The 26928-nt window shown below is 41.6% G+C and overlaps 1 protein-coding gene and 1 pseudogene across 1 annotated transcript; both read right to left on the bottom strand.

Annotated features, from left to right (window-relative positions):
* Nucleotides 1-378: 378 nt before the first annotated feature.
* Nucleotides 379-26650, bottom strand: CENPH (centromere protein H). Its single transcript, XM_047796631.1, has 9 exons — nt 26437-26650; nt 23726-23781; nt 16004-16052; nt 15557-15631; nt 12934-12990; nt 9284-9347; nt 8888-8939; nt 4788-4951; nt 379-883 (listed from the first exon to the last, which is right to left on the bottom strand). The coding sequence occupies exons 1-9, from the start codon at nt 26559-26561 to the stop codon at nt 788-790; spliced, it is 738 nt and encodes a 245-aa protein (XP_047652587.1). The 5' UTR covers nt 26562-26650; the 3' UTR covers nt 379-787.
* Nucleotides 24583-25332, bottom strand: LOC125137767 (mesoderm-specific transcript homolog protein-like; annotated as a pseudogene).
* Nucleotides 26651-26928: the final 278 nt, after the last annotated feature.

Genomic DNA, 26928 nt, shown 5'->3' on the forward strand with positions numbered 1-26928 from the left:
TTTTGATATTATGAAACAGCCACAGGTTGACTCTAGTCAACATACTATATCACAAGGGAGTTCCCTGGTGGTCTAATGGTTAGGATTCAGTACTTTCACTGCTGCAGCCTGAGTTAAAGCCTTGGTCTGGGACCTGAGATCCCATGTCAAGCTGCTGTGGCCAAACAAAAAACAATACTGTACGACATACTTCAAAGTTACTAAGAGTCTAATCTTAAATGTTCCCACTGTGATAAAGAAATGACAATTACATGACCTGATGGAGACGTTAGCTAATGCCATGTTGGCAAATCAACATGTCATACATCTTAAACTTACACAACGTTATATATCAATTATTTCTCAATTTTCTTTAAAAGGAGAAAAAAGAAGCTGTGGTGAGATAGAACTAAAATGAGATTTATTTGAATAAAATACAATTGATAGTTGAAAAAAAGATGCGGCCATGCTTTTCTAACTTTCCAATATTTTGTTGACAAACACAGAGAAATATCCCAAATGAGAATAGGGTCTTCCATGAATGTGGAAAAGTCTAGCTGGACTAGATGTTTGGGAGACGCTTTTAAGGCTAAGACTTTCAGATTATTTTATTAGAGTATGCCAGTCACTTTAATTATCATATTTAAAACAATAGATTCCATGTTACAGTGATAACACAAGCTTAAAAAAAAAAGAAAGAAAGAAAAGTAGTAGAAGAGTTCCAAAAACACTGAAAAAAACATTTCACTTGAAATGTGCATTTTAAATGACATCAAAGACAGAAACAAAAAATGTCAAAAGAGAATTCTCATTGGATCGTGGTGAGATTCTTCTCAAGCTGCAGAACAATTTCCTTAAGGGCAGGATCCTCTGCCCAGTTGGCTTTACTCCCCAAAATGAGGTTCTGTAATAAAAAAAAAGGTTTTAAATTAAAGTTCTAAGTACTTTTAAACACTTAAGAGTTTAAAAAAAAAATCTCCTTTTGCTGATCTTATCAAATATTTACAGAAACTTGGTGTGCACACCTCCTCTGCAATGATGAGAAAAGTTAGGAATGTACTCTAGTATCCCCATTTCCACTTTCAGTAAGGTTTCAGTCAGCCCCACTCCCCACCCTCTCACCCACAGCATGTGAAAGTTCCTAGGCCAGGGATCAACCCTGTGCCGCAGCTGCGACCTGCGCCACAGCTGTACCAACACTGCATCCTTAACCTGTTGCACCACAAGGGAATTTCTGATAAAGCGAGAGCATTGATCTCTATAGTGCTAGAGCATATTTACAATAGTTAATTACAAAAATTTTTTTATGTTTCTCTAGTTTCCATGGACTGTTTTTACCCATTAAGGATATTGTAGTGGTGTCCTAGATTAAAGGAAAAAGATTACAACTTTGGATCGGAGTTCATTTTGCACTTCCATGGCAAAAAACAACTGAAGTGTAAGAAATATGCATTACGGTTAAAAGAGGGCTTGGTACTCAGCCCTTGGAAAGTTTCAAGACTCTGACAAAGGTGAAGAACATTTTTGTGCTAGACAATGGAGGAATGATTAGGGTCATGATTAATGAAAATTCTAATCATTATTCTTTGAAAAATTACAGCTCAATATTGCTGAATTACTAAATGAAATACTGCTTCAAAATATTTTAGAATATATGTGTTATATTGTATTTTTTTTTTGTCTTTTGTCTTTTTAGGGCGGCACCTACCGCATATGGGAGGTTCCCAGGCTAGGGGTCGAATCGGAGCAACAGCTGCCGGCCTGTGCCATAGCCACAGCAACTCAGGATCTGAGCTGCATCTGCAACCTACAACACAGCTCACGGCAATGCCAGACCCACTGAGTGAGGCCAGGGATCAAACCCGCATCCTCATGGATACTAGTCGGATTCATTAACTGATGAGCCAGGATGGTAACTCCTACGTGTTATATTGTTATGTATAAAAATATAAAAATCTTTGGCCTATAGAAGGCATTTTTTTGCTATAAGTGAAAGAAAGTAAATATAGTCCAGTCAAATTTACAAAGGTAGGTAGGGATAAGCATTCAAACATGACTGAAGCCCTAAGGGCTAATGTTCATTCAGAAACAAAGAGAACTCCTAAGAAGGGCAAAGCTATATTGTTTAACAAAGCAATAGGATCATTAAACCAAAATTAACACTAGTTTAGAAGTCAGGAATAAAAATTAAGAAACACAGAAACATGGGAGTTCCCATTGTGGCTCAGCAGAAACAATTCTGACTAAGATCCATGAGAATGCAGGCTCGATCTCTGGCCTTGCTCAGAGGGTTAAGGATCCAGCATTGCTGTGAGCTGTGGTGTAGACTGAAGATGTGCCTCGCATCTGGTGCATTGTTTGTGGCTGTGTGGCATAGGCCAGTGGATACAGCTCCTTCTGGACCCTAGCCTGGGAACCTCCACATGCCATGGGTGTGGTCCTCAAAAGACAAAAAAAAAAAAAAGAAAGGAAACACAGAAAAACAGAAATCTCAAAGCCGTCATAAGAAACATGTGCCAGAGTTCCCGTCGTGGCGCAGTGGTTAACGAATCTGACTAGGAACCATGAGGTGGCGGGTCCGGTCCCTGCCCTTGCTCAGTGGGTTAACGGTCCGGCGTTGCCGTGAGCTGTGGTGTAGGTTGCAGACGTGGCTCGGATCCCGAGTTGCTGTGGCTCTGGCGTAGGCCGGTGGCTACAGCTCCGATTCAACCCCTAGCCCGGGAACCTCCATATGCCACGGGAGCGGCCCAAGAAATAGCAACAACAACAACAACAGAAAGACAAAAAAAATAAAATAAAATAAAATAAAATAAAAATAAAAACTACTTAAAAAAAAAGAAAAAGAAACATGTGCCAAAGTAAATTAAAATTATTCTGCACTGGAGTTCTGTGGGTGGCCTAGTGGGCTAAGGCTGTGCTGTGGCTCTGGTCGCTGCACAGTTTCGATCCCTGGCCCAGGAACTTCCACATGCTGCCTGTGTGGCAAAAAAGATGAAAAAAAAAAAAAAAACCCACAACTGAGAGAACCCGAGATAAACATTGCAACTCTCATTCAAAAAAAAAAATTGGGAAGTTCCTGCCATGGCACAGCAGAAACGAATCCAACTAGGAACCATGAGGTTGCAGGTTTGATCCCTGGCCTTGCTCAGTGGGTTAAGGATCTGGCGTTGCCATGAGCTGTGGTGTAGGTGGCAGACATGGCTCGGATCCTGCATGGCTGTGGCTGCGGTGTGGGCTGGCAGCTGGGGCTCCAACTGGACCCCTAGCCTGAGAACCTCCATGTGCCACGTGTGCGGCCCTAAAAAAAAAAAAAAAAAACTAGGGAGTTCCTGTTGTGGCTCAAGAGGTTATGAACCTGACTAGTATCCATGAGGATGGGGGTTCCATCCCTGAACTCACTTGGCCGTCATTGCTGTGGGCTGTGCTGTAGGTTGAAGATGTGGCTCGGCTCCCATGTTGCTGTGGCTGTGGCATAAGTTCCAATTCAACCTCTAGCCTGGGAACTTCCACTTCCATATGCTGTGGGTGCAGCCCTGAAAAGACAAAAAAAAAAAAAAAGACATTTTATAAGATTATAAGACCTCATGTTCTACAAGGATATGCTTTACACATAATAGGCAGTTTTACCTTTTTTTTTGTCTTTTTAGGGCCACATCCACAGCATACAGATGTCCCCAGGCTAGGGGTCAAACTGAAGTAATAGCTGCTGGCCTAAGCCAGATCCAAGCTGCATCTGTGAACTACACCACCCCAGCTTGCCCATAATAGGCAGTTTTAACTGTGTATCTTCATAACTGAAAGCTAGTAATTTGAGTTCAACAGTTCCAGAGACATTTTATAATTCAAAAAGAAAAAACCTCTAGAATAAAGGAACACATAAAGTTTAAAAATTGACATGATGGTTAAATACCAATATTTATTGAGAATTTGCTTGCACCAAATGCTATGCTAAAGAGATTAACATGAATTGCCACCTTAAATTTTCCATTTTTTTGGCTGCGTCTGCAGCATGTGGAAATTCCCAGGCCAGGGACTGAACCTGCGCCACAGCAACAACCCTGGCTGCTACAGTGACAATGCCAGATTTTTAACCCACAGCCACAAAGGAACACCTGTCACCTTTAATTTTCACGACTATGCTTTCTACACAAAGAAACTCATGCTTAGAAAAGTTAAATAATTTTCTTGAGGTCAGCAAATATTAAGCGGTCATCAGGACCTTAACTCTAGATTCCCATCACACCATCCACGTTTTCCGCCTCTCCCAACTTGGAATGTAATGCTCTAAACCACTGTGCCATTCTGTCTCCAGAGAGCTGCTGAAATCATTCCATTTATAAATGCCTAAGGTGGAGTTCCCGGTATGGCTCAGTGAAAATGAATCTGACTAGCATCCATGAGGACTCAGGTTCGATGCATGGCCTTGCTCAGTGGGTTAAGGATGCAGCATCGCTGTGAGCTGTTGGTGTAGGTCGCAGAGGCAACTCGGATCTGGCGCTGCTGTGGCTGTAGTGTAGGCCGGCAGCTACAGCTCCAACTGGACCTCTAGCCTGGGAACCTCCATTTGTCAAGGATGTGGCCCTAAAAAGCAAATAAATAAATAAATAAATGCCTAAGGTCTAACTATAATGAAAAATCAAAATCTTGTATTAAATAGGTAAGAATTCCAGATATATGTATACAGACAAATATTCAGTACTGAAGTATTTTGTAAGATTAAAGACCAAGTGAAAATTAGCCTGAAAGTAATAGAATCAATCATTTTCTAAAAAGTTCTTTATCTCTCTTCCTTTTTATATAAATGTTACCTGGAACATATGTTGAATAACTGTAGTAATCTGTATCTCCCTTTGTAGGTTTCGGTGTATAGTCTTCATCTTCTCCGAATTTTCCATATTTTCCAAATCATCTTTCTGTTTGTTCTTCTCGATCTGTATTTCTAAAAGTTTACTTTCTGAAGCTTGTTTTAACTCTATTGGGTTAAAAATAAAACAATATACTATATATTGCAACTCCTATAAACAAGAATCTTGAAAACTTCTGTAGCAAACAGTTCTGGATTATTTCAGGCAAGAGATCATTTTAATAAGCAGCATTTAAGGTTGGAGTTCCATTTTAATCTAAAAATGATTTCCCTGGTGCCAAACACCAATATTTGAACTTCATACTTAGCAATGCCTTCTATGAGATGTTCAAGGAATGTATTTCACAATGATATTATCTACAAATACTTGCCATGGCATCATGGCAAAGAGGACTTACTCTGAGTTACCAGAAAAATAGGGGGGAGATATATGTAAGGAAATATTTTCCCCTCTTTATTTACAAAAATGACTTATCAACGAGATGAATTTTTAATGAAAGGTAAGATACCCTTCTCTAGGGATAAACATCAGCAACAATTTTTTGTTGTTTCTGAAATCTTCTGAGAATTAGACTACGCATCTTCTTTGACTTATGATGGCTAACATCCTGATAAGCCCATCTTAAGTTAAAATCCCCTCACATGGAGGTCCCGTTGTGGCTCAGCAGTAAGGAACCTGGCTAGTACCTATGAGGATGTAGGTTCGACCCTGGCCTCGCTCAGTGGGTTAAGGATCCAGCATTGCCGTGAGCTGTGGTGTAGGTCACAGATGCAGCTCGGATCCCGAGTTGCTGTGGCTGTGGCTGTGGTATAGGCCAGCAGCTACAGCTCTGATATGACCCCTAGCCTGGGAACTTCCATGTGTTGTGGGTGCAGCCCTAAAAAGACAAAAAAAAAAAAAAATCACCTCATACAAAGCCTGTGTAAAACAAAGTGTTAAACAGCTCACATAATTTACTGAATACTGGTCTGGACGTGAAAAACATAATAGTTGTAAGTGTAGTGGTTGTTTACCCTCATGATCGCGTGGTGCACTGGGAGCTGTGGCTCAGTGCTGCTGCCCAGCACCATGTGAAAGTATGGTGCTAGCGTGGGAAAAATAGCAAAATTCAAACCTGAATTTCATTTCTACTGAAAGCATATCATCGTAAAGTCAAAAAATGGTAAGTCGAACACTAATAAGGTGAGGACAGATAGTATTTGAAAACATAAACGGATGTATCCGAAGAGCCTGGTTCCTTTTTTCTTTGGCCCTGTCTGTGGCATGTGGGAATTCCAGGGCCAGGGATCCAACCGACACCATAACAGTGACCCAAGCTGCTTCAGTGACAATCCTGGATCCTTAACCCTCTGTGCCGCAGAAGAACTCTGAGCTTGGTTCCTTGACACTAATGTTCCAAAAGTATGTTGGAATGCAATGGAAAAAAATTAAACATCCAAAGGTGTTTAATCAGGTGACCAGGACTACTTCTGACACTAAGCTAACTTACAAAAAGGCAAATCTTTATCATCTTTTAAAATAATAAATTGAGGGAGTTCCCGTCGTGGCACAGTGGTTAACCAATCCGACTAGGAACCATGAGGTTGTGGGTTCGGTCCCTGCCCTTGCTCAGTGGGTTAAGGATCCAGCGTTGCCATAAGCTGTGGTGTAGGTTGCAGATGTGGCTCGGATCCCGCGTTGCTGTGGCTCTAGCATAGGCCGGTGGCTACAGCTCCGATTCAACCCCTAGCCTGGGAACCTCCATATGCTGCGAGAGCGGCCCAAGAAACGGCAAGAAGACAATAAAATAAAATAAAATAAAGTAAAGTAAAGTAAAATAAAATAAAATAAAATTATAAATTGAGGGAGAAATTGAGGGGAGTTCCCGTCGTGGCGCAGCAGAAACAAATCCGACTAGGAACCATGAAGTTGAGGGTTCAATTCCTGGCCTTGCTCAGTGGGTTAAGGATCCAGCGTTGCTGTGAGCTGTGGTGTAGGTCGCAAATGCGGCTTGGATCTGACATTGCTGTGGCTGTGGCATAGGCTGGCGGCTACAGTTCTGATTAGATCCCTAGCCTGGGAACCTCCATATGCTGCAGATGCGGCCCTAAAAAGAAAATAAATAAATAAAATAATAAATTGGGAGTTCCCCTAGTGGCTCATCAGGTTAGATCTGGTGTTCTCACTGCTGTGGCTCTGGTTACTGCTGTGGCATGAGTTTGATCTCTGTCCTGGGAACTTCTGCAGGCTGCAGGCATAGCAAAAAATATACATAAGTTAATTAAAAACAGTAAGTCATGCCTATACTGTTAAATGAAGAAAGCAGTTTATGACATAATAAAATGGTGCCAATTTTATTTTACAAGAAATAAACATTGAAGATCAACTATCACTTGATGATAAAATAAAAAGTTTAACTTTTCCTATGTATATTTTTCTGTTTCAAAATTCTTTTTTTTTGTTTGTTTGTTTGTCTTTTTGCTATTTCTTGGGCCCCTCTCGCGGCATATGGAGGTTCCCAGGCTAGGAGTCCAATCGGAGCTGTAGCCACCAGCCTACGCCAGAGCCACAGCAACGCAGGATCCGAGCCGCGTCTGCGACCTACACCACAGCTCATGGCAACGCTGGATCGTTAACCCACTGAGCAAGGGCAGGGACCAAACCCGCAACCTCATGGTTCCTAGTTGGATTCGTTAACCACTGCGCCACGACGCGAACTCCTGTTTCAAAATTCTTTACCAAAGATGTGTACTGGAGTTCCCATCGTGGCGCAGTGGAAACAAATCCAAACTAGCAACCATGAGGTTGCAGGTTTGATCCCTGGCCTAGCTCAGTGGGTTAAGGATCCGGCATTGCCATGAGCTGTGGTGTAGGTCGCAGGTGAGGCTTGGATCTGACGTTGCTGTGGCTCTGGTGTAGGCTGGCAGCTGTATCTCCAATTAGACCCCTAACTTGGGAAACTCCATATGTCGTGGGTGCGGCCCTAAAAAGCAAAAAAAAAAAAAAAAGATGTATATTATTGTTATTTTTATTATTATTTTGGCTGTGCCTTCCACATGTGAAAGTTTCAGGCCAGGGATCATACCCGAGCCACCACAATGATCCAAGCCGCTACAGTGACAATGCCAGATTCTTAACCTACTGAGCCACCAGGGAACTCCCAAATATGTTTATTACCTTTTGAAATACACTTCAATCAATCATTTCAATCATTTTAATACAAAAAGCCATCTCGGAGTTCCCGTCGTGGCGCAGTGGTTAACGAATCCGACTAGGAACCATGAGGTTTCGGGTTCGGTCCCTGCGCTTGCTCAGTGGGTTAACGATCTGGCGTTGCCGTGAGCTGTGGTGTAGGTCGCAGACGCGGCTCGGACCCCGCGTTGCTGTGGCTCTGGCGTAGGCCGGAGACTACAGCTCCGATTGGACCCCTAGCCTGGGAACCTCCATATGCCGCGGGAGCAGCCCAAGAAATAGCAAAAAGACAAAACAAACAAACAAACAAAAAAACCAAAAAGCCATCTCATGTGAATTAAGTGAAAAAGCTATAGAACCATATGTATCGTCGTCATTTAAAAATTATCTACAAAAAAAAGAAAAAAAGAAAGATCATGTACATATAAAACACTTATGTAAATATGGAAAAAAGACCTAGAATGATGTGTATCTAACAGGTCACACAGGAAGGAGTACTAACTTTCACATCATATTTTTCTATATATACCATTTGATTTTTTTTCAATACTGAGAATGTATTAATTTTTATGATTTAAACTTATAAAACAACAAATCAAGCAAAATGCATTTTATATACTATTCTTTTGGGAGGGCCCATGCCCATGGCATATGGAAGTTCCCAGGCAGGGACTGAACCCATGCCATAGCAGTGACGACGCTGGATCCTTAACCTACTGCACTACCAGGAAACTCTATATATACTACTTTTTAAATAGCCATGTCCACAATTTAAAAAAATTTGAAAATGAAAAAATTTTTCAGTGACTGAGAGATCTGCCCTTATCAATCTTCATAAGTGTGTTCTCAAGAAAGAAAAGTATTCTACATACGCAATCTCTTCTTTCTAATATCAAGCATTTTTTCCTCCAAATCCCAAGTGTCCTGTTATTAGAAACAAAAAAAGTTAAAGCAGTCACCTAAGAACACATCTATAATATCAAAGTCACTGAATTTTACCTATTAGTTTTTATTTTCTAGAACTCTAGTTTTTAGTTCCTCTATTTTCACATAGCAAAAGGGAGAGGAAGAGTAGTTTAAGTGATAAGTAGTTAGCAAATTAGTAAGAAATAACAGAATTATGAAAAAGTGAGAAAAAACTTAAGGACAGGGTAATCCAACCATACCAGTCTCTTTGGGCAATCCTATTTAGTCACATATAATATAATTTCCAGCAAGCAGTTGTTAATGAAATGAGAATGCATAAGCAACTTCAGGTTCAAAGTTACCTGCTGTGATTTCATTATTAATTTATTTAGATTTAATATCTGTTTCATGTTATCCATGAGCGGACTGAAAAGGAATAAAAAAAAAAAGGATTTATTAACAGTTAAAAAATAATAAAACTCATTAATGAAGGAATCAACTAGTATATATTTACTTTCCTTATATCCATTGTACACTTTAATAGAAAGTCATTTTTTAACAAAATAAATCTGGAAAAGTTTGATGTAAACTAAACTTGCGCTTATTTTTTTTTTTTTTTTTTTTTTTTGCTTTTTAGGGCCATACCTGTGGCATATGGAAGTTCTCAGGCTAGGGGTCGAATCAAAGCTAGAGCTGCCAGCCTGCACCACAGCCACAGCAACATCAGATCCAAGCTGCATCTGCAACCTACACCACAGCTCACAGCAATGCCAGATCCTGAACCCACTGAGCAAGGCCAGGGATCAAACTCACGTCCTCATGGATACTACTGGATTTGTTTCTGCTGTGCCACAATGGAAACTTCCTTGTGTTTAAAATTAAAGATGCATTTCCTAGAAAAATTTTCGCTCACAGACAAGAAAGAATATCCACCTTAAGCATGCAGAAACATTTCTAAAATCTTCTATTTGGGGAAAAAAACTAATGACTTGCTAATATGTACCTTTTTTTTTTTTTTGAAATAGACTTCCGTTTTTAGGCCACTTTTAGGTTCATAGCAAGTGAGTGGAAGGTAAGGCCATATACGCTCTGCCCCTAACCTATAGAGCCTCTCTCACTGGAGTGGTCCATTTGTCACAAATGACGAACATACAGTGACACATCATTATCACCTGAAGTCCATAGTTCACATTAGGATTCCCTCTTACAGTTGTACATTCTGTGGATTTTGACAAATGTATCATGACATGTACCTACCATGATAGATCATATAGAATAGTTTCACTGAATAAACTGCTTTTTATCCCCATTTCTTCAACAAATATTTCTGAATGACTATTCAAGCCAAGAACTGTGCCTGATACCAAGAATATAAAAATAGAATAAAGCACAGTACCTGTTTTCGAAGGGGAAAGAATCTTATGGGAGAGAAAAATAAATCCACAACCTCAATATGGTTTCATTACAACCAGTAATGGATATGAACCAATGTAAGCGTTGGACACAGAGTGAAACAGGAGAAACCCTTGAGTCTTAAAGGATGTAAAGTATAGGTGACCCTTGAACAATGCATGGGAGGTGGGTGGTTAGGGGCACCAACCACCCTACAGTTGAGAGTACTGCTATGTCTCCCTCAGGAACAATGAATTAGGAGTTCCTATTGTGGCTCAGCGGTAACGAACCAGACTAGGTTCAATCCCTGGCCTCACTCAGTGGGTTAAGGATCTGGCGTTGATCTGAGCCGTGGTGTAGGTTGCAGACATGTCTCAGATCTGGTGTTGCTGTGGCTGTGGCGTAGGCCGGGTGGCTACAGCTCTGATTCCACCCCTAGCCTGGGAACTTCATGTGTCCTGGGTGTGGCCCTAAAAAAATAAATAGAAATAAAAAAGACCAAAAAAAAAAAAAGGAACAGTTTTGTTTTTGTTTGTTTGTTTGGGCTGCACCCGAGGCATGTGGAAGTTCTGGAGCCAATGACCAAACCCACACCACCAGATCCTTTCTCCTGCTGTGCCACCAGGGAATTCCCAAATCCTAGTTCTTTCGCTTCACATAGTGTGATCTCTAAAAACATAAACTTTCCCCCACATTAGCTAAAGACCTACAAAATGAAAATACAGGAAATACATGTGTTGAAAAAAAAAAAAAAAAAAACGCAAAACATCCTGCAAAAGTGGACTTGTGCAGCTCAAATCCATGTTGATCAAGGATCAAGTTATAATTATGTAGATTACCTAGATGAAGCAGTTTGGTGTGGCTGGAATAAAAGCGTGAGAAATAAGACTGGAAAAGAAGAGTGGTTCTCATCCTTCAGAGTGCCACGGTCCCTTGCGAGGCTCGTTAAGTGTGGACGGCCAGCGAGCGCCCTGTCCTCAGAGATTCTCAGTCAGTAGGTTTGGGATGGGACCAGCAGTATACTCACTCTGATACTAGTAATCATTCTGATAATCAGCCAGCGTGAGAAACTCTGTGGAAGGCGTTTACTGGGAAGGTTGAGAAAGGGGAAACGTTGCACAGACCTGTGAGAGCTGAACTCATTTCTTACTAATTACAGCTATATGTGCAAACTTGTAAACTCGGAGATAAGCTAAAGGCACTGCCTCAGCCTACTTGGCCTTTCTGCTGTCTTTGGGTGTCCATGTGATGAACCTGTCATCTGTGCCCCTGAACCACGAATCTGTACCCCTTTAACTCATGAATGTTTTCAGCCCTCCCTTTATGGGGCGGCAATATTTAGAGAGTCCCCATTCAGATTGGGGATTTATGTAATCCCAGAATTAAATGGAATATGGGGGAAATGGGTACCAGTCTGGGCTAAGATGTCCAGATAGAGAAGGTGCCAGATCCATTAAGGCATTTTTCTGGTGCCAGTCAGGGGTGGATGGTGGTGGTGGTTTTTATCATAAGATAGAGCTTTGGAAGATAATACCCCAGGTAAGGCCCCTGAGGCCAGGCATTTAGGATTAGATTATAGATGTCCTTGTTTGCCAGAGCCTTTATTTTACATACCTTGGCAAATTCTTATTTCTGCTTTCCTTTTTAAAAAAATTACTTCATGAACTTTATTATGTTTATAGGTGTACAACAATCATCACAACCAAATTTTATAGCATTTCCGTCCCAAACCCTCAGCACAGCCCCCCCATCCCTCAACCTGTCTCATTTGGAAACCATGTTTTTCAAAGTCTGTGAGTCTGTATCTGCTCTGCGAAGTTCATTGTGTCTTTTTTTTAGATTCCACATGTAAGTGATAGCATTTGATGTTGGCTACTTTGGCAAATTCTTTAACCTACACAAGCTCATTTCTGCCAATGAAAAATGAGTACACTTCCTAGCTCGTTGGGTTGTTGCTGGCTTAAATGAGATGGCATTGTTCCTGTTTTATAAGTCCTAAACAAAAGTAACTTTCAAAACCTTCCTTCAAAATTCCCAGCCTGTCTGGATAAAACCTCCATTGTTTCTTAGAGTCCTAATCCACATAGAATAAGATGTCAATGGGGCTATAAAGTTGTAAAGATGAGGAGGGCCCACAAAGATTCTGTCACTTTTCTTATTCCTCAGATAAAGGTGGTCGACTGACAGGTAATTAAAAAAAAAAAAAGCCACAGAACTTTTCCATGAAAAAAAAATTTCGGAGTTCCCGTCGTGGCGCAGTGGTTAACGAATCCGACTAGGAACCATGAGGTTGCGAGTTCAGTCCCTGCCCTTGCTCAGTGGGTTAACGATCCGGCGTTGCCGTGAGCTGTGGTGTAGGTTGCAGACGCGGCTCGGATCCCGCGTTGCTGTGGCTCTGGCGTAGGCTGGTGGCTACAGCTCCGATTGGACCCCTAGCCTGGGAACCTCCATATGCCGCGGGAGCAGCCCAAGAAATAGCAAAAAAAAAAAGACATACATACATACATAAATAAATTTAAAAAAAAAAAGAAAAAACAATTTCATGAAACTAGTGATCATGCTGATTTCTTACTTCCATCCTTACCAAAACTAGAAAAAGTAAAATAAACAAAAAACGTACCTAGTTTTGGTGTCAGTTTTCTCCAGGTTTTTTTTTAGTGCAGTTGAAAGTTGCATCCTAGAGGGGAAAAAAAAATACATTTCCACTAGAAAACATGGATAACATCTGTGGTACACTAAAAAGAAAATTTTTTAAAATGACAAGGTTAAGATTGATTTCTCTTTAAATATAAAAACAAAAGTATGTTTTTAGAGTGTATTATATGGGAAATATTTTGATAAGGAAGTCACAGACGTATGAAGTAACACGAGGAAGGATGGGGCATGTGACTGTGCACTGCCAGGCAGAGGTGCTGAGCAGACCTGAAATCCAGCCCTAGCTGTGCTCTCCCAACCATCCACCCTGGTGCAGGGCTGGGAGGAAGCAGTAAGGCATGATAGAATGTAATGTACAACATGATAAACATAATTAACAGTGCCCTATGTTAAATATGAAACATAAAGGAATTCCAGTCATGGCTTAGTGGTTAACCAATCCGATTAGGAACCATGAGGTTGCAGGTTCGATCCTGGCCTTGCTCAGTGGCTTAAGGATCCAGCATTGCCATGAGCTGTGGTGTAGGTTCCAGATGCAGCTCAGATCCCGCATTGCTGTGGCTCTGGCATAGGCCAGCAGCTGTAGCTCCGATTAGAACCCTAGCCTTGGAACCTCCATATGCCACAGGAGCAGCCCCAGAAAAGACAAAAAGACCAAGAAAAAAAAAAAAGAAAAGAAACATAGGAAACATAAGAGAATAAATCCTAAGGGTTCTCATCACAGAAAAAAATTTTTTTTTTCTATTTCTTTTCTTTTTTTTTTTCTAATGACCACACCACAGCATATGGAAGTTCCTGGGCCAGGGATTGAACCTGAGCCACAGCTGCAGCAATGCCGGATCCTTTAACTCACCGTGTTGGGTCAAGATTGAACACGTGCCACCTGCAACATATGCAAGTACCTAAGCGAGGGGTTATACCACAGCCCTGGCAACACCAGATGGGAGCCACATCTGTGGCCAGCAGAAACTCCAGATCTATAACCTACTGAGTGAGGCCAGGGATCAAACCTGCACCCTCAGAGAGACAACATCAAGTCCTTAACCCACTGAGCCACAAGGGGAAATACCTGCAGTCAAATTTTTTTTCTCTGTCTTTTGTCTTTTTAAGGCCGCACCTCCCGTATATGGAGATTCACAGGCTAGGGGTCTAATCAGAGCTGTTGCTGCCAGCCTACGCCAGAGCCACAGCAACGCCAGATCCGAGCTGCATCTGCAACCTACACCACAGCTCATGCCAACGCTAGATCCTTAACCCACTGAGCAAGGCCAGGGTTGGAACCCACAACTTCATGGTTCCTAGTCGAATTCATTTCCACTGTGCTTAGGACGGGAACTCCTTTTTTTTTCCCTTGCAGTCAAATTCTTAATCTACTGCACACCACAACAGGAACTCCTCTATTTATTTAAATTTATGTCTATATGAGGTGACGGATGTTCACTAAATATATTGTGATTGTGATTTCATGATGTATGTAAGTCAAATCATTATGCTGTACACCTTAAACTGATAGAGTGTTGTGTGTCAATTACATCTTAATAAAACTGGAATTAGGAGTTCCTACTGCAGCTCAGCAGTAACAAACCCAATTAGTATCGATGAGGTCTTGGGTTCAATCCCTGGACTCGCTGAGTTTAGGATCTAGCATTGCTGTGGCTATGGTGTAGATTGGCAGCTGTAGCTTCAATCTGAGCCCCTAGCTGGGGGATTTCCATATGCCTTCGGTGCAGCCCTAAAAAGCAATTAAAAAAAAAAAAAAAAAAAGAGTTACTGGAGGAATTTCTGTCATAGATCAGTGGTAATGAACCCAACTAGTATCCATGAAACACGGGTTCAGTCTCTTTCCTTGCTCAGTGGGTTAAGGATCCGATGTTGCCATGTGCTGTGGTATAGATTGCAGACTCAGCATGGAAAAGGCATTGCTGGAGTTCCCGTCATGGCGCAGTGGTTAATGAATCCGACTAGGAACCATGAGGTTGCGGGTTCGATCCCTGCGCTTGTTCAGTGGGTTAACAATCCGCCGTTGCCGTGAGCTATGGTGTAGGTTGCAGATACGGCTTGGATCTTGGATCTTGAGTTGCTGTGGCTCTGGCGTAGGCCGGTGGCTACAGCTCCGATTCAACCCCTAGCCTGGGAACCTCCATATGCCGCTGGAGCGGCCCAAGAAATGGCAAAAAAAAAAAAAAGAAAGAAAGGGCATTGCTGTGGCTGTGGTGTAGGCCGGGAGCTGCAGCTCCTATTTGACCCCAAGCCTGGGAACTTCCATATGCCGTGGGTGTGGCCCTAAAAAAAAAAGTTACTGGAACAAAATGAATCCATGTAAAACTTTCAAATACCAAATGCAATTTAATTTCACACTTCTATTGTCTTGACTGACAATTCCTTATTAACCCTACCTTATGTAACTTCTTCAAATAAAGATATTAAGGAATGATGTAACTTTTCCCTCAGGGCTCAAAATTTGTAGGTCTAATATCTAATCATCATTTGATTGATGGATTCAGACTAGTTAAAATATTCCCTTCATCTTGAGCCATATGCATTTTGCATTCAGTTCACAGTTCTCATGCTGAAAATGTATTAATTACCTGTCTAACGCAAGCTTTTTCATTTCAAAAGCGATTTTCACCTCTTCGATTTCATTTTCCAGTTCTTCAATTTTACTGCCAAAGAAGTATGAACAGAAGCAACATCAGAAAAACTAACTACTGGAATCAAGGTATAAAGTAAATCTTTGAAAAAAGTACAATGCCTGTATCTAAACAAAAGTATTCCACAGGCTTCCCGCACCGATGCATTTACAGACTTGGTAAACTGATGCCTCCTGAGATATCAAGTATCTTGTTCAGGTGGGGGGAGCCAAAAGTGCTAATATCCTGTGCATGTAACTCTACATCCCGCATCAGCAACTTCCCAATACATGCATGACAACTTACTTGGAAAAACAAAGGAAAGGAAAAAGACAATATCATAAGGTGGATAACGTTATTAAATCTTAGTAAAAACCACAACTAAAAATTTAAAATATGACATACGTTTCAATTTGCTTTTCTTGCATTATTTGTTCTGGAGTTTTTTCTTCATCTACAAATAAATCATGTTTTATGGTTAGTAATATTTTATAAAGGCATTGTCCAACAGAAATATAATGTAAGCCACAAGGGCAAACCAAATATGTTATTTTTAATTTCTAGTTTCTACATTAAAAAAGTAAAGAAACAAGTGAAAGTAATTTTTATATAGACTATTTAACACAATAGATCCAAAATACTATGATTTAAACATATAATGAGGAGTTCCCATCATGGCTCAGTGGTTAACCAATCTGACTAAGAACCATGAGGCTTCAGGTTCAATCCCGGGCCTTGCTCAGTGGGTTAAGGATCTCGACTTGCCGTGAGCTGTGGTGTAGGTTGCAGAAGCGGCTCGGATCCCGTGTTGCTGTGGCTCTGGTGTAGGCCGACAGCTGCAGCTCCAATTAGACCCCTAGCCTGGGAACCTCCACATGCCGCGGGAGTGGCCCTAGAAACAGCAAAAAGACAAACAAAAACAAAAAAGCATATAATGAACTTAGAATTATGAATATTTCACAATTTCTTCTTCTGTGCATATTTTACATTCACAGTCCTTTCAATGAGGACAAAGAACATTTCAAGAGTTCAATGGTCACATGGAGGTACAGGCTACCATACCGCACAGCACAATTTTAGAATGATAGAAAAAAAAAAGAGGAACTCCCAATGTGGGTCAGCAGTAACGAACCCAACTAGTATCCATAAGGATGCAGGTTTGATCCCGGGCCTCAATCAGTGGGTTAAGGATTGGCTGTTTCCGTGAGCTGTGGTGTAGGTCGCAGACGTGGCTTGGATCCCAACATTGCTCTGGCTGTGGTGTTGGTTGGTGGCTACAGCTCCAATTCAACCCCTAGCTTGGGAACTTCCATATACCATGGTACAGCCCTAAAAAGAGACTGTATGTCAGTATATTAGCAACAAACGATTAGAAATTAAAATTTAAAAATACATGTAAATTAGGAGTTTCCATAGTGGTGCAGTGGAAACGAATCTAAATGGGAACCATGATGTTGCGGGTTTGATCCCTGGCCTCGCTCAGTGGGTTAAGGATCCGGCGTTGCCGTGAGCTGTGGTGTAGGTTGCAGACGAGGCTGGGATCTGGCATTGCTCTGGCAGCAGCAGCTCCAATTAGACCCCTAGCCTGGGAACCTCCATATGCCACAGGTTCGGCCCTAAAAATACAAAAGACAAAAAAAAATAAAAAGTAAAACCACGAAACACTTAAGGATTAATTTAACAAAACATGTATATGACCTCTACACTGAACACTGCCAAATACTGAGATGGGAAAATATACCATCTACATATTTTGGAAGAATCATTATCATCACTAATATAACAATTTCACCCATACTATCAAATCCCAGTCAAAATTCTATCAAGCCTTTTTTTTTTTCTGAAGAAACTGACAACCTGGTTTTATTTTTTTAATTTTTTATATTACTCAATGAATTTATTACATTTATAGTTGTACAATGATATAGCATTTCCATCCCAAACCCCCATGCTGGTTTTAAAATGCATATAGAGGAGCTCCCGTCGTGGCTCAGTGGAAATGGATCTGACTGAACATCCGTGAGGATGCAGGTTTGATCCCTGGCCTTGATCAGTGGCTTAAGAATCTGGCATTGCCCGTGAACTGTGGTGTAGGTTGCAGATGTAGCTCAGATCTGGTGTTCCTGTGGCTGTGGCGTAGGCCAGCAGCTACAGCTCTGATTCAACCCCTAGCCTGGGAACCTCCATATGAGTGGGTGCGGCCCTAAAAAAATAGACAAATAAAATAAATAAAATGCATATAGAAACACAAAGGACCATAGTCAAAACAATTTTAACAAAAAAATGAAGTTGGCGGACTTACAGTAGCTGATAATCAAGATTTACTATAAAGCTACAGTAATCGAGACAGTGTGGTACCATTGTAAGAGAGACGAATACCTCAAAAGAACAGGAGTCCATATCTATACATATGCAATGGATAAAACAAAGTCTTTTCAAAAAGTAATGCTAGAGGAGTTCCTTTTTGGCTCAGCAGTAAAGAACCAAATTAATATCCATGAGGTTGCAGGTTTGATCCCTGGCCCTTATCAGTGTGTTAAAGATCTGGTGTTGCTGTGAACTGTGGTGCAGGTTGGCAGCTGCAGCTCTGATTCACCTCCCAGCCTGGGAACTTCCATATGCTGTGAGCGTGGTACTAAAAATAAATAAATAAATAAATAAAAGCAATGTCTAAATACAAAAAAACGAACAAACAAAAAACTGCTAGAAAAACTAGATTTCCACACGGAAAAAAATGAACCTCGGCCCCTGCTTTACTTAGCTCACAATATACACAAAAACTAACTCAAAAAAAGGACCACAGTCCTGAACGTTAAACCTAAGCCATAAGACTTCTAAAACAAACAGAAGAGTAGATCTTCGAAACGCTGGTGTAGTCACAGATTTCTTAGCTAGAACTCAAAACCACAAACCACAAAAGAAAAAAGAGTGAAAAACAGCGCTTCATCAAAATTAATGCCTTCTGCTCCTCAAAAGACGCTGTTAAGAAAATTAAAAAAGGGGAGATCCCACGTGGCTCAGTGGCAACGAACCCGACTAGGACCCAAGGGGATTCAGGTTTAAACCCTGGCTTTGCTCGGTGGGTTAAGGATCCGGCAGTGCTGTGAACTGTGGTGTGGGTCGCAGATGTGGCTCAGATCCCGGGTTGCTGTGGTTGCAGAATACGCTGGGCAGCTACAGCTCCAATTTGCCCCAAGCCTGAGAACTTCCATAGGCAGGGTGTGGTCCTAAAAGACAAAAAAAAGACCAAGGTTTGAATCGATACTTCATAAAAGCAGATTCATATATATATATATATTTCATAAAAGTAGATATATAAATTGCCAATAAAACATGAAAGAATACTCAATGTTAGTTATCAGGAAAATTTAAATTAAAACCACATGGGAAACACTACGTATTACTAGAATGGCTGAAATTTTAAAAGACTGACAGTACCAAGTTCTGAAGACAGTACTGAATAACTGGAAATCTCATACACTGCTGGGGGGAAATATGCCATAATGCCATTTTAGCTATTTGGAATTTTCTTTAAAAGTAAAATATATACTTATCATATGACCCTGCAATTTCACCTTTAGGTATTTAACCAAGAGAAATGAAACAAATGTCCACAAAAAGATGTACAACTGACAACTGTCCATAACAGCTTTATTCATGAGGGGCAAACTGTAAACAATTCAAATGTTCATCAACAGGTGAATGGATTAAGGAGTTCCCATTGAGGCTCGGCAGTAACGAACCTGACTAGTCTCCATGAGGACACAGGTTTGATCCCTGGCCTTGCTCAGTGGGTTAAGGTTCCTGCATTGCTGTGAGCTGTGGTGTAGGTTTCGCATGCAGCTCAGATCCTGAGTTGCTGTGGCTGTGGCATAGGCTGGCAGGTGCAGCTCCAATTCAGCCATTAGCCTGGGACCCTCCATATGCTGCGGGTGCAGCCCTCAAAAGATAAAGAAAAACAGGTAAATGGATGAACTGTGGTACAGTTATCATGAAATATATTCTACAATAAAAAAAGAATAAATTACTGAAACAAACAGCATGGATGAATCACAGAACTATTACACTCTGCAAAAGTAGCCAGACACCTTGGGAGTGACTACTAACAGGTAGGTAGGTACTGGGTTTCTTTTTAAGGTGATGGAAATGTTCTGGAATTAGATAGTGGTAATAGCTGTGCAACACTATAAATAACGCTAACAGCTACTGAATTGCATAGTTTAAAATGGTGACTTTTGTTACATGAATTAAGTCACAAAAGAAAGCTGTCAAAAACAAACAAAAAACACACAGCATATAATTCCATTTATAACACATGCTAGAACTGTGCTGTCCAAAAGCACTGATCTGTTCTGTTATGAATGAGAGGCTTAATATCTGCACTGACTAATATGGGAGCCATCAGCTACACTGGGGCTTAAATATTTGACATGTGACAGATGACACTAAAGAAGTGAATTTAAAATTTATTTTAATTAATTTGAACTTTAAAAGGCTATACGAAGCTAGTGGCTACTATATTGGACAGCACAACTCTAGAAGACAAACTATAGCAACAAAAATCAAATTGGTAGTTGCTGGGGGTAAGGGTGGAGACTGAATATGAAGTGGCACAAGGGAGGTATGAAAGAAAGGTTCCATATGTATACACACACACACACACACACCACACATACATACATACATACATGTATATATAGTCTTTTTAGGGTCCTACCCACAGCATATGGAAGTTCCCAGGCTAGGGGTTGAATTGGAGCTACAGCTGCTGGCCTACGCCACAGGCACAGCAACGCAGGATCTGAGCTTTGTCTGCGACCTACATCACAGCTCACAGCAATGCCAGATCCTTAACCCACTGAGCGAGGCCAGGGATTGAACCTGCGTCCTCATGGATTGATCCAGATTAATTTCCGCTGAGCCACAATGGGAACTCTGAAAGGTTCTATATCTTGATTGTAGTGGTAGTTACAAAGATGTCAAAATTCATCAAATTGTACCTTTGAAGTGGATGCGCTTACATTAAAAAAAAAAAAAAATTCAAACAATAACGTCTCAGTTTTACATATATACATATAAAATATACACACACACTCCCGCTCTTGCCCCCTGGTAGTGTGCAGCTGCTTGATGTGGGATCCCAGTTCCCTAATCAGGGACTGAACCCAGGCCCACAGTGATGAAAGTACCAAGTATTAACCACGAGACCATCAGGGAACTTCCTCAGAAATATATATATATATATATATAAGAAATATATTTTTTAATAGCAAAATACTATTCAATTTCAGATAAATATTTTCTCTCAAAGACTGCAACTTAATTTCTTGTGGCCTGCTTCAAATCTGTCCTTTCCTTTAGTTGTAGAAATTCTAGAGTGTGGACTATGAAATCTACTCAAGTTTTAGATGTCACAACACCTTAAAAATAAAATTACCAATATAGGGAAAAGAAGGACTCGTTGAGGAGGCAGATTCTCTTATCACTTAGAGTTTAGCTCTTAGGTCACCTTCTTGAAGAAGCTGTGTTTGACTACCCTCTTATCACACCATTATTTCCTTCATCACACTTATCTCACCTCTTAATTATCTCACGTATTTCTTTTCTTTGCTTTTTTATGGCTGCTCCTGTGGCATATGGAAGTGGCCAGGGACTGAATCTGAGCCCCACTTGTGACCTACACCTGCAGCAATGCTAGATCCTTTAACCCACTGTGCAGCAGGGCATGGAACCCACACCTCCAGAACCACCAGAGCCACTGCAGTCAGATTCCTTTTTTTTTTTTTTTTGTCTTTAGATTTTTAGGGCTGCACCTGAGGCGTATGGAGTTTCCCAGGCCAGGGGATGAATTGGAGCTGTAGCCGCCAGCCTACACCACAGCCACAGAAACTCCAGATCTGAGCCACGTCTGCGACCTACACCACAGCTCACGACAACGCCAGATCCTTAACCCACTGAGCGAGGCCAGGGATCAAACCCACAACCTCATGGTTCCTAGCTAGATTCGTTAACCACTGAGCCACAACGGGAACTCCTAGATTATGCTTTTTTATCATGTGGATGTTCATGCCAGCAAAAGCATAAGACATGATGTGCTTCTCATCTCTAAGGTAAACATAATTTAATATAAGGAAAGTGGGCTTTGGAAAGAAGACCATTAATTCCTCCAGAAAGACAGTGAAGTACTGGTCATCTTTGAGGTAAGCATTATTATCATTACTACTTTTTGCTTTTTAGGGCCAAACCTATGGCATATGGAAGTTCCCAGGCTAGGGGTCAAGTCAGAGCCATATCTGCCGGCTCAAACCACAACAACACAGGATCCGAGCCAGGTCTGTGACCTATACCATGGCTCACAGCAATGCTGGATCCTTAGCCCACCGAGCTAGGCCAGGGATTGAACTTGTGCCTTACAGATACTAGCCGGATTCATTTCTGCTGTGCCACTACGGGAACTGGGCTAAGTATTATTTTTATTTCCTTCTTTTTTATGCATGTATGTACATAATTATTTATTTATTTATTCATTTATTCTTTTTTTGGCCGACCCATGGCATATGGAGTTCCTGGGCCAGGGATCAAGTCCAAGCTGCAGCTGTGACCTTTGCAGCAGGTGCTGCAAAGCTGGATCCTTAACCCGCTATGTCTGGCTGGGGATGGAACCTGCTTCTGAGTGCTGCGGAGATGCCACAAAACTTGTTGCACCACAGTGGAAATGCCTTTATTTCCTTTGATATTCAAGTGTAGTTCATTTACAATGTTGTGTTAGTTTCTGGGGTACAGCAAAGTGATTCAGATACACACTTTTCAGGAAGGAAGCATTGTTGATATAATAAAAGGGACCTGACTTTGGCGGCAAGAAGGCCTAGTTCATACCCCAGTTCCCATGGTTACTAGCTATCGTAAGCAAAAAAGAGGCTGGAGGCCCTTTTTTTAGGTGTTTTTTTGTTTTGTTTTGTTTTGTTCCAGAAGATGACTTCAGAAATCCTGGAATATAGATGGAAAACACACCAGAACTACCTTTAGATCTATGGCATTAAAAAGATCTTGAACAAAGCCCCAAAATTATCAAAGTTCAAACATGGATTCAGGGAAGTGACTAAGATATCTGGTTTTCCACAATTTTTGATTCAACCTAGTGTACTGTTTGGTTTTATTGATTTAAGCTGATTGCATAGAGAAAGTGTCACCAAAATGCATCTTTGTGATCCAAGGGCTTACAAATCAGGTGGAATTAGGTGGTTATTACTTTAGAAGGGCTAAACCCATCATTTTACTACTCTCTCAGTTTGTGAGATTCTTGGATTAATAACTTAAAAATATAAATTTAAATTTTTCTGTGTTCAGAATTGAAAATTGTCACTCGAGCCTTTATCCTGATCTTCCTTATGCTCTCATGGCAATAATCCAGTGTTTCTCAAAGAGCACAGGTCTCGGATCACTTGCTTAACAATCATCTAATCTGCTTATTTATTTATTTATTTATTTATTCTTTTTACTGCCCCATCCACTGCATATGGAAGTTCCCAGGCTAGGGGTCTAATCGGAGCTGTAGCCACCAGCCTACCCTAGAGCCACAGCAACACCAGATCCGAGCCATGTCTGTGACCTACACCACAGCTCACAGCAATGCCAGATCCTTAACCCACTGAGCAAGGCCAGGGATTGACCCTGAAACCTCATGGTTCCTAGTCAAATTCATTAACCATTGAGCCACAATGGGAACTCCTGCATTTTGCCTTCTTACATAGCATGGTACTGCATTATGCTCCCCCTCCTGTTCCCTGAATACATACTTTTTTGTAAAATTGATTTTTTCTTTTTTTTCTCATTTTTAGGGCCATACTCACAGCATATGGAAGTTCACAGGCTAGGGGTCCAGTCGGAGCTGCAGTTGCCAGCCTATGCCATAGTCACGGCCACGCCAGATCTGAGCCCTGTCTTCTGTGATGTACACCACAGGTCATGGCAACACCAGATCCTTAATCCACTGATGGAGGCCAGGGATCGAACTCGCATCCTCATGGATACTAGTTGAGTTTGTTACCACTGATCCACAACAAAAACTCTTTCTTTTTCTTGGAGTCATCAACTTACAAAGTCTTATTTGAAAATGAAAATACTTACTTGCATCAACCATTGATTTATATTCCAAAAGTTGTTGTTTTGTCTGTGTTCTTAGCCTGAAAACAGAGAAACAGAGTCAAAATACTATATGATAAATCAACTCATCATTTTCGGAAGCTGATGTAACAAAATGAGTATAAATAGCATTAAAGCAACTCAGGATCCGAGCCTCATTTGTGACCTACACCACAGCTCACAGCAATGCCAGATCCCTGACTCAGGGATCGAATCCGACTCCTTATGACTACTAGTCAGATTCGTTTCCGCTGAGCCACAACGGGAACTCCAAAGAGTTTAATATTTTAGGATTTTGTATTGCAAGGGGAAGGGAAGTTTTATTTTTTTATTTGTTTTTTATAAGTGTTGAAAAGACTTTTATACGAATGAATGTCTTTCTGCATCAGTGTGTAGCAGTACTCATCAGAATTTCCTGAAAACAAGAGTTTTTCTGTGGCAAAGTGGGTTAAGGGTCCAGCTTTGTCACTGTAACAGCTTGGGTTGCTGGCTGTGGTGAGGATTTGAACCCTGGCCCAGGAACTTCCACGTGCCATGGGCAAGGAAGGCCAGGAAAAAAAAAAAAAAAAAGTATTTCCTAAAAACAGAAAAACAAGGCAAGTTCATACACTTGGTCAGATGTCAGAGGAATGGGAGGTGGATAATTAGGGTAATTAGGTTACCCTTAGAGTTCCTGCCACCTTTATACTATATGCTGTTTACCAATCAATGTGAGTGAGGTGGACTTTTGTAAGAGAATAGTGTTTGGTGACCAGGACCTCTTTTGGGCATTTCATCCTAAGTGGAATACACAACAGATAAGGCGACAGGGAAGGTAATACAAGGAGGCTACTCTTTGGAGCTCAGAACAGGTTAATGAAGCCCATGGGATCCTCTAGCTGTGGACAGTGCTAACAGCGTCCTCCAGAATTGACACTAGACTGTGGCAGTGCTTTCCTATAGGACTCCAAGAACTCTGCATAAAGATGCAATGGCCCATGGATAAATGAATGGGAACAGGAAAGAGCTCCCACCCTAAACTTCTTCCTTTCATTGATAAACTGTAAAAGACTGTTGATAACTTAAATTCCCATCATTGTTGCCTATCCCTGCCCACAGGCCCCCAAACTCACTCTCAGAAGGTGGGGTATATGGCCCGAAGACTGGGGTGAGACCTTGAGAGAATACAAAGTTCATCAATCACATGGGGATGGGTGACAGCATGCCTCCGTCTCTGAGAAGCTTCTGAAGGAGAGGATAGTGAATCTCGTAAATATAACTGCTGTTTGACAGAGACTCTTTACAGTAAGCCAATCAGGTCAATTCTGCTTGAACCTATAGAGCAGCTCCTGAGCAACAATATCTCCATAATCATGAGACAAAAGGTTGATATTGTGATTCTGAAAACCCAGATGCTGCCAAAGTGCCTCAATGATGCTGGCTTGCTCAGAAATGGAATAGTGACGTGGTCCCCCTTGCAGGCAAACAATTCACCTAAGAACTTCCAAGAGTGAAGAGCAGGGGAAAGCTGGGGTTGGGGGAGACAGAATGCACAGAGAGGCCACAAGAAGGGGCATGGCCAAGAGTCTCACCTGCACCCACCACTCCCTCATGTAAGACCTGGGCTATAAAAACTCCATGTTGGAAGAGCCTGTTTTGCACTGGTAGGAGGCAACTTTTTTTTTTTTTTTTTTTAATGGCCACACCCATGGTATATGGAAGTTCCCAGGACAGGGACTGAATTGCAGATGCGACCTACCGCGCATCCTTTAACCCACAACGGATGAGGCTGCAACCCAGGCCTCTGCAGCAACTAGGAGCCAGCAATCAGATTCTTTTTTTTTTTCTTCTTTTTTTTTTTTGGTTTTTAGGGCCACACCAGTGAGCTTATGGAGGTTCCCAGGCTAGGAGTCTAATTGGAGTTAAAGCTGCTGGCCTGCAAACTACACCACAGCTCACAGCAACTCCGGATCCTTAACCCACTGAGCGAGGGGATCGAACCTGAAACCTCATAGTTCCTAGTCGCATTTGTTTCCGCTGCACCAGCTGCACCACGACAGAAACTCTGGCAGTCTGATTCTTAACCCACTTCACCACAGCAGGGATTTGGATAAGAGGGAATTTTTAAAGTAAGGCTGTGAGAGTTGTTATCAGGCAAAGCCTTTCAAAGCAGTAGTAAAGCTGAAACACGGTTAGCAAAGCTTTTTTTTTTTGGATCCCTGGTCCTTAACCCACTGCCGCATAAGGGAACTCCACAAAGCTTATTTTTTAAAAGCATTACTTGTTATGATTTAGAACAGAAGTCTGAAATTTTTTTTTTCTGTAAAGGAAGAGACAGCAAATGTCTTAGGCTCATATGGTGTCTGGTCTAACTGCTCAACTCAGCCCTTTGCAGCAGGAAAGTTGTGTTCCAATAAAACTTTAAGAGGACTGAAATCTAATTTCTTCCTCTCAACCATTTAGACACATGAAAACTTTTCTTAGTTTGAGGGGCCAAAGAAAAACAGAGAGTAGGATAGATATGGCCCAGGGCCATAGTTTCCCATTGATAGAATATTTATGTCCCTTATCATCAAATCTAGCAACGAATTTCTTCACAACAAACGAAGCTTCCGGATTGAAAAGGGCCAAAGCTATAAAAGAATAGGGCGGGGCAACTTCCCTCAAGTTTATCTGGGCTTGGATGGGTTCCTGCCGAGATAGCTAGAGGGAACAACCTGAGCAGTAGGGTCATGCGGTCCTCGGGACGCGCTGCATCGTTGCCGGCGACCTGCGGCGGCCTGCCTTCCCCCCCGGAGTCCGCGGGCTCAGCTGCGGCTTGCTTCTTGGACTGCATCTCCATCCGTGGGGCGAAGAACTACCACGGAAGACGGGTTAACACAGCCCTGCCAGGGGCCGCCTTTTCTTCCCGCCACTTAATTGACGCCCGGAAGGGGCTGGACTGTCGTTGCGTCCCGCCCCCTTCCGCCCCTAGCCCCGCCCTTTCCACCCCAGTCTGTGGTTGCTATGGTTGCCGCTGTCTCTTATTATTTTATTCTGGCTCTGTAGGTTAAACCTTTGACAGACAACTAGTAAAAGAAAAAGAAAAAAAAAAAGGTGAAAGAACTTTAATTAAGCGTTAGCGCAATTCAGTGCTGAGCTAAGGGCTTTGCTGGGCTAAGGGGGCACTCGGCGGCATCTGGCAGCCGCGGTCTGGAGTGGAGAACTCC

The sequence above is a fragment of the Phacochoerus africanus genome, chromosome 1, assembly GCF_016906955.1.
Source record: "Phacochoerus africanus isolate WHEZ1 chromosome 1, ROS_Pafr_v1, whole genome shotgun sequence".
NCBI lineage: Eukaryota > Metazoa > Chordata > Mammalia > Artiodactyla > Suidae > Phacochoerus > Phacochoerus africanus.

What these genes read in the sequence shown, in the direction of transcription:
- CENPH (XM_047796631.1), bottom strand. Translation starts at nt 26,561, where the DNA reads ATGGAGATGCAGTCCAAGAAGCAAGCCGCAGCTGAGCCCGCGGACTCC. An exon ending in TAATAATGAAATCACAGCAG is followed by an intron (nt 8,940 to 9,283) that starts GTAACTTTGAAC and finishes TTCTAATAACAG; the next exon opens with GACACTTGGGATTTGGAGGA. An exon ending in TTATTCAACATATGTTCCAG is followed by an intron (nt 884 to 4,787) that starts GTAACATTTATA and finishes TTTTTATTACAG; the next exon opens with AACCTCATTTTGGGGAGTAA.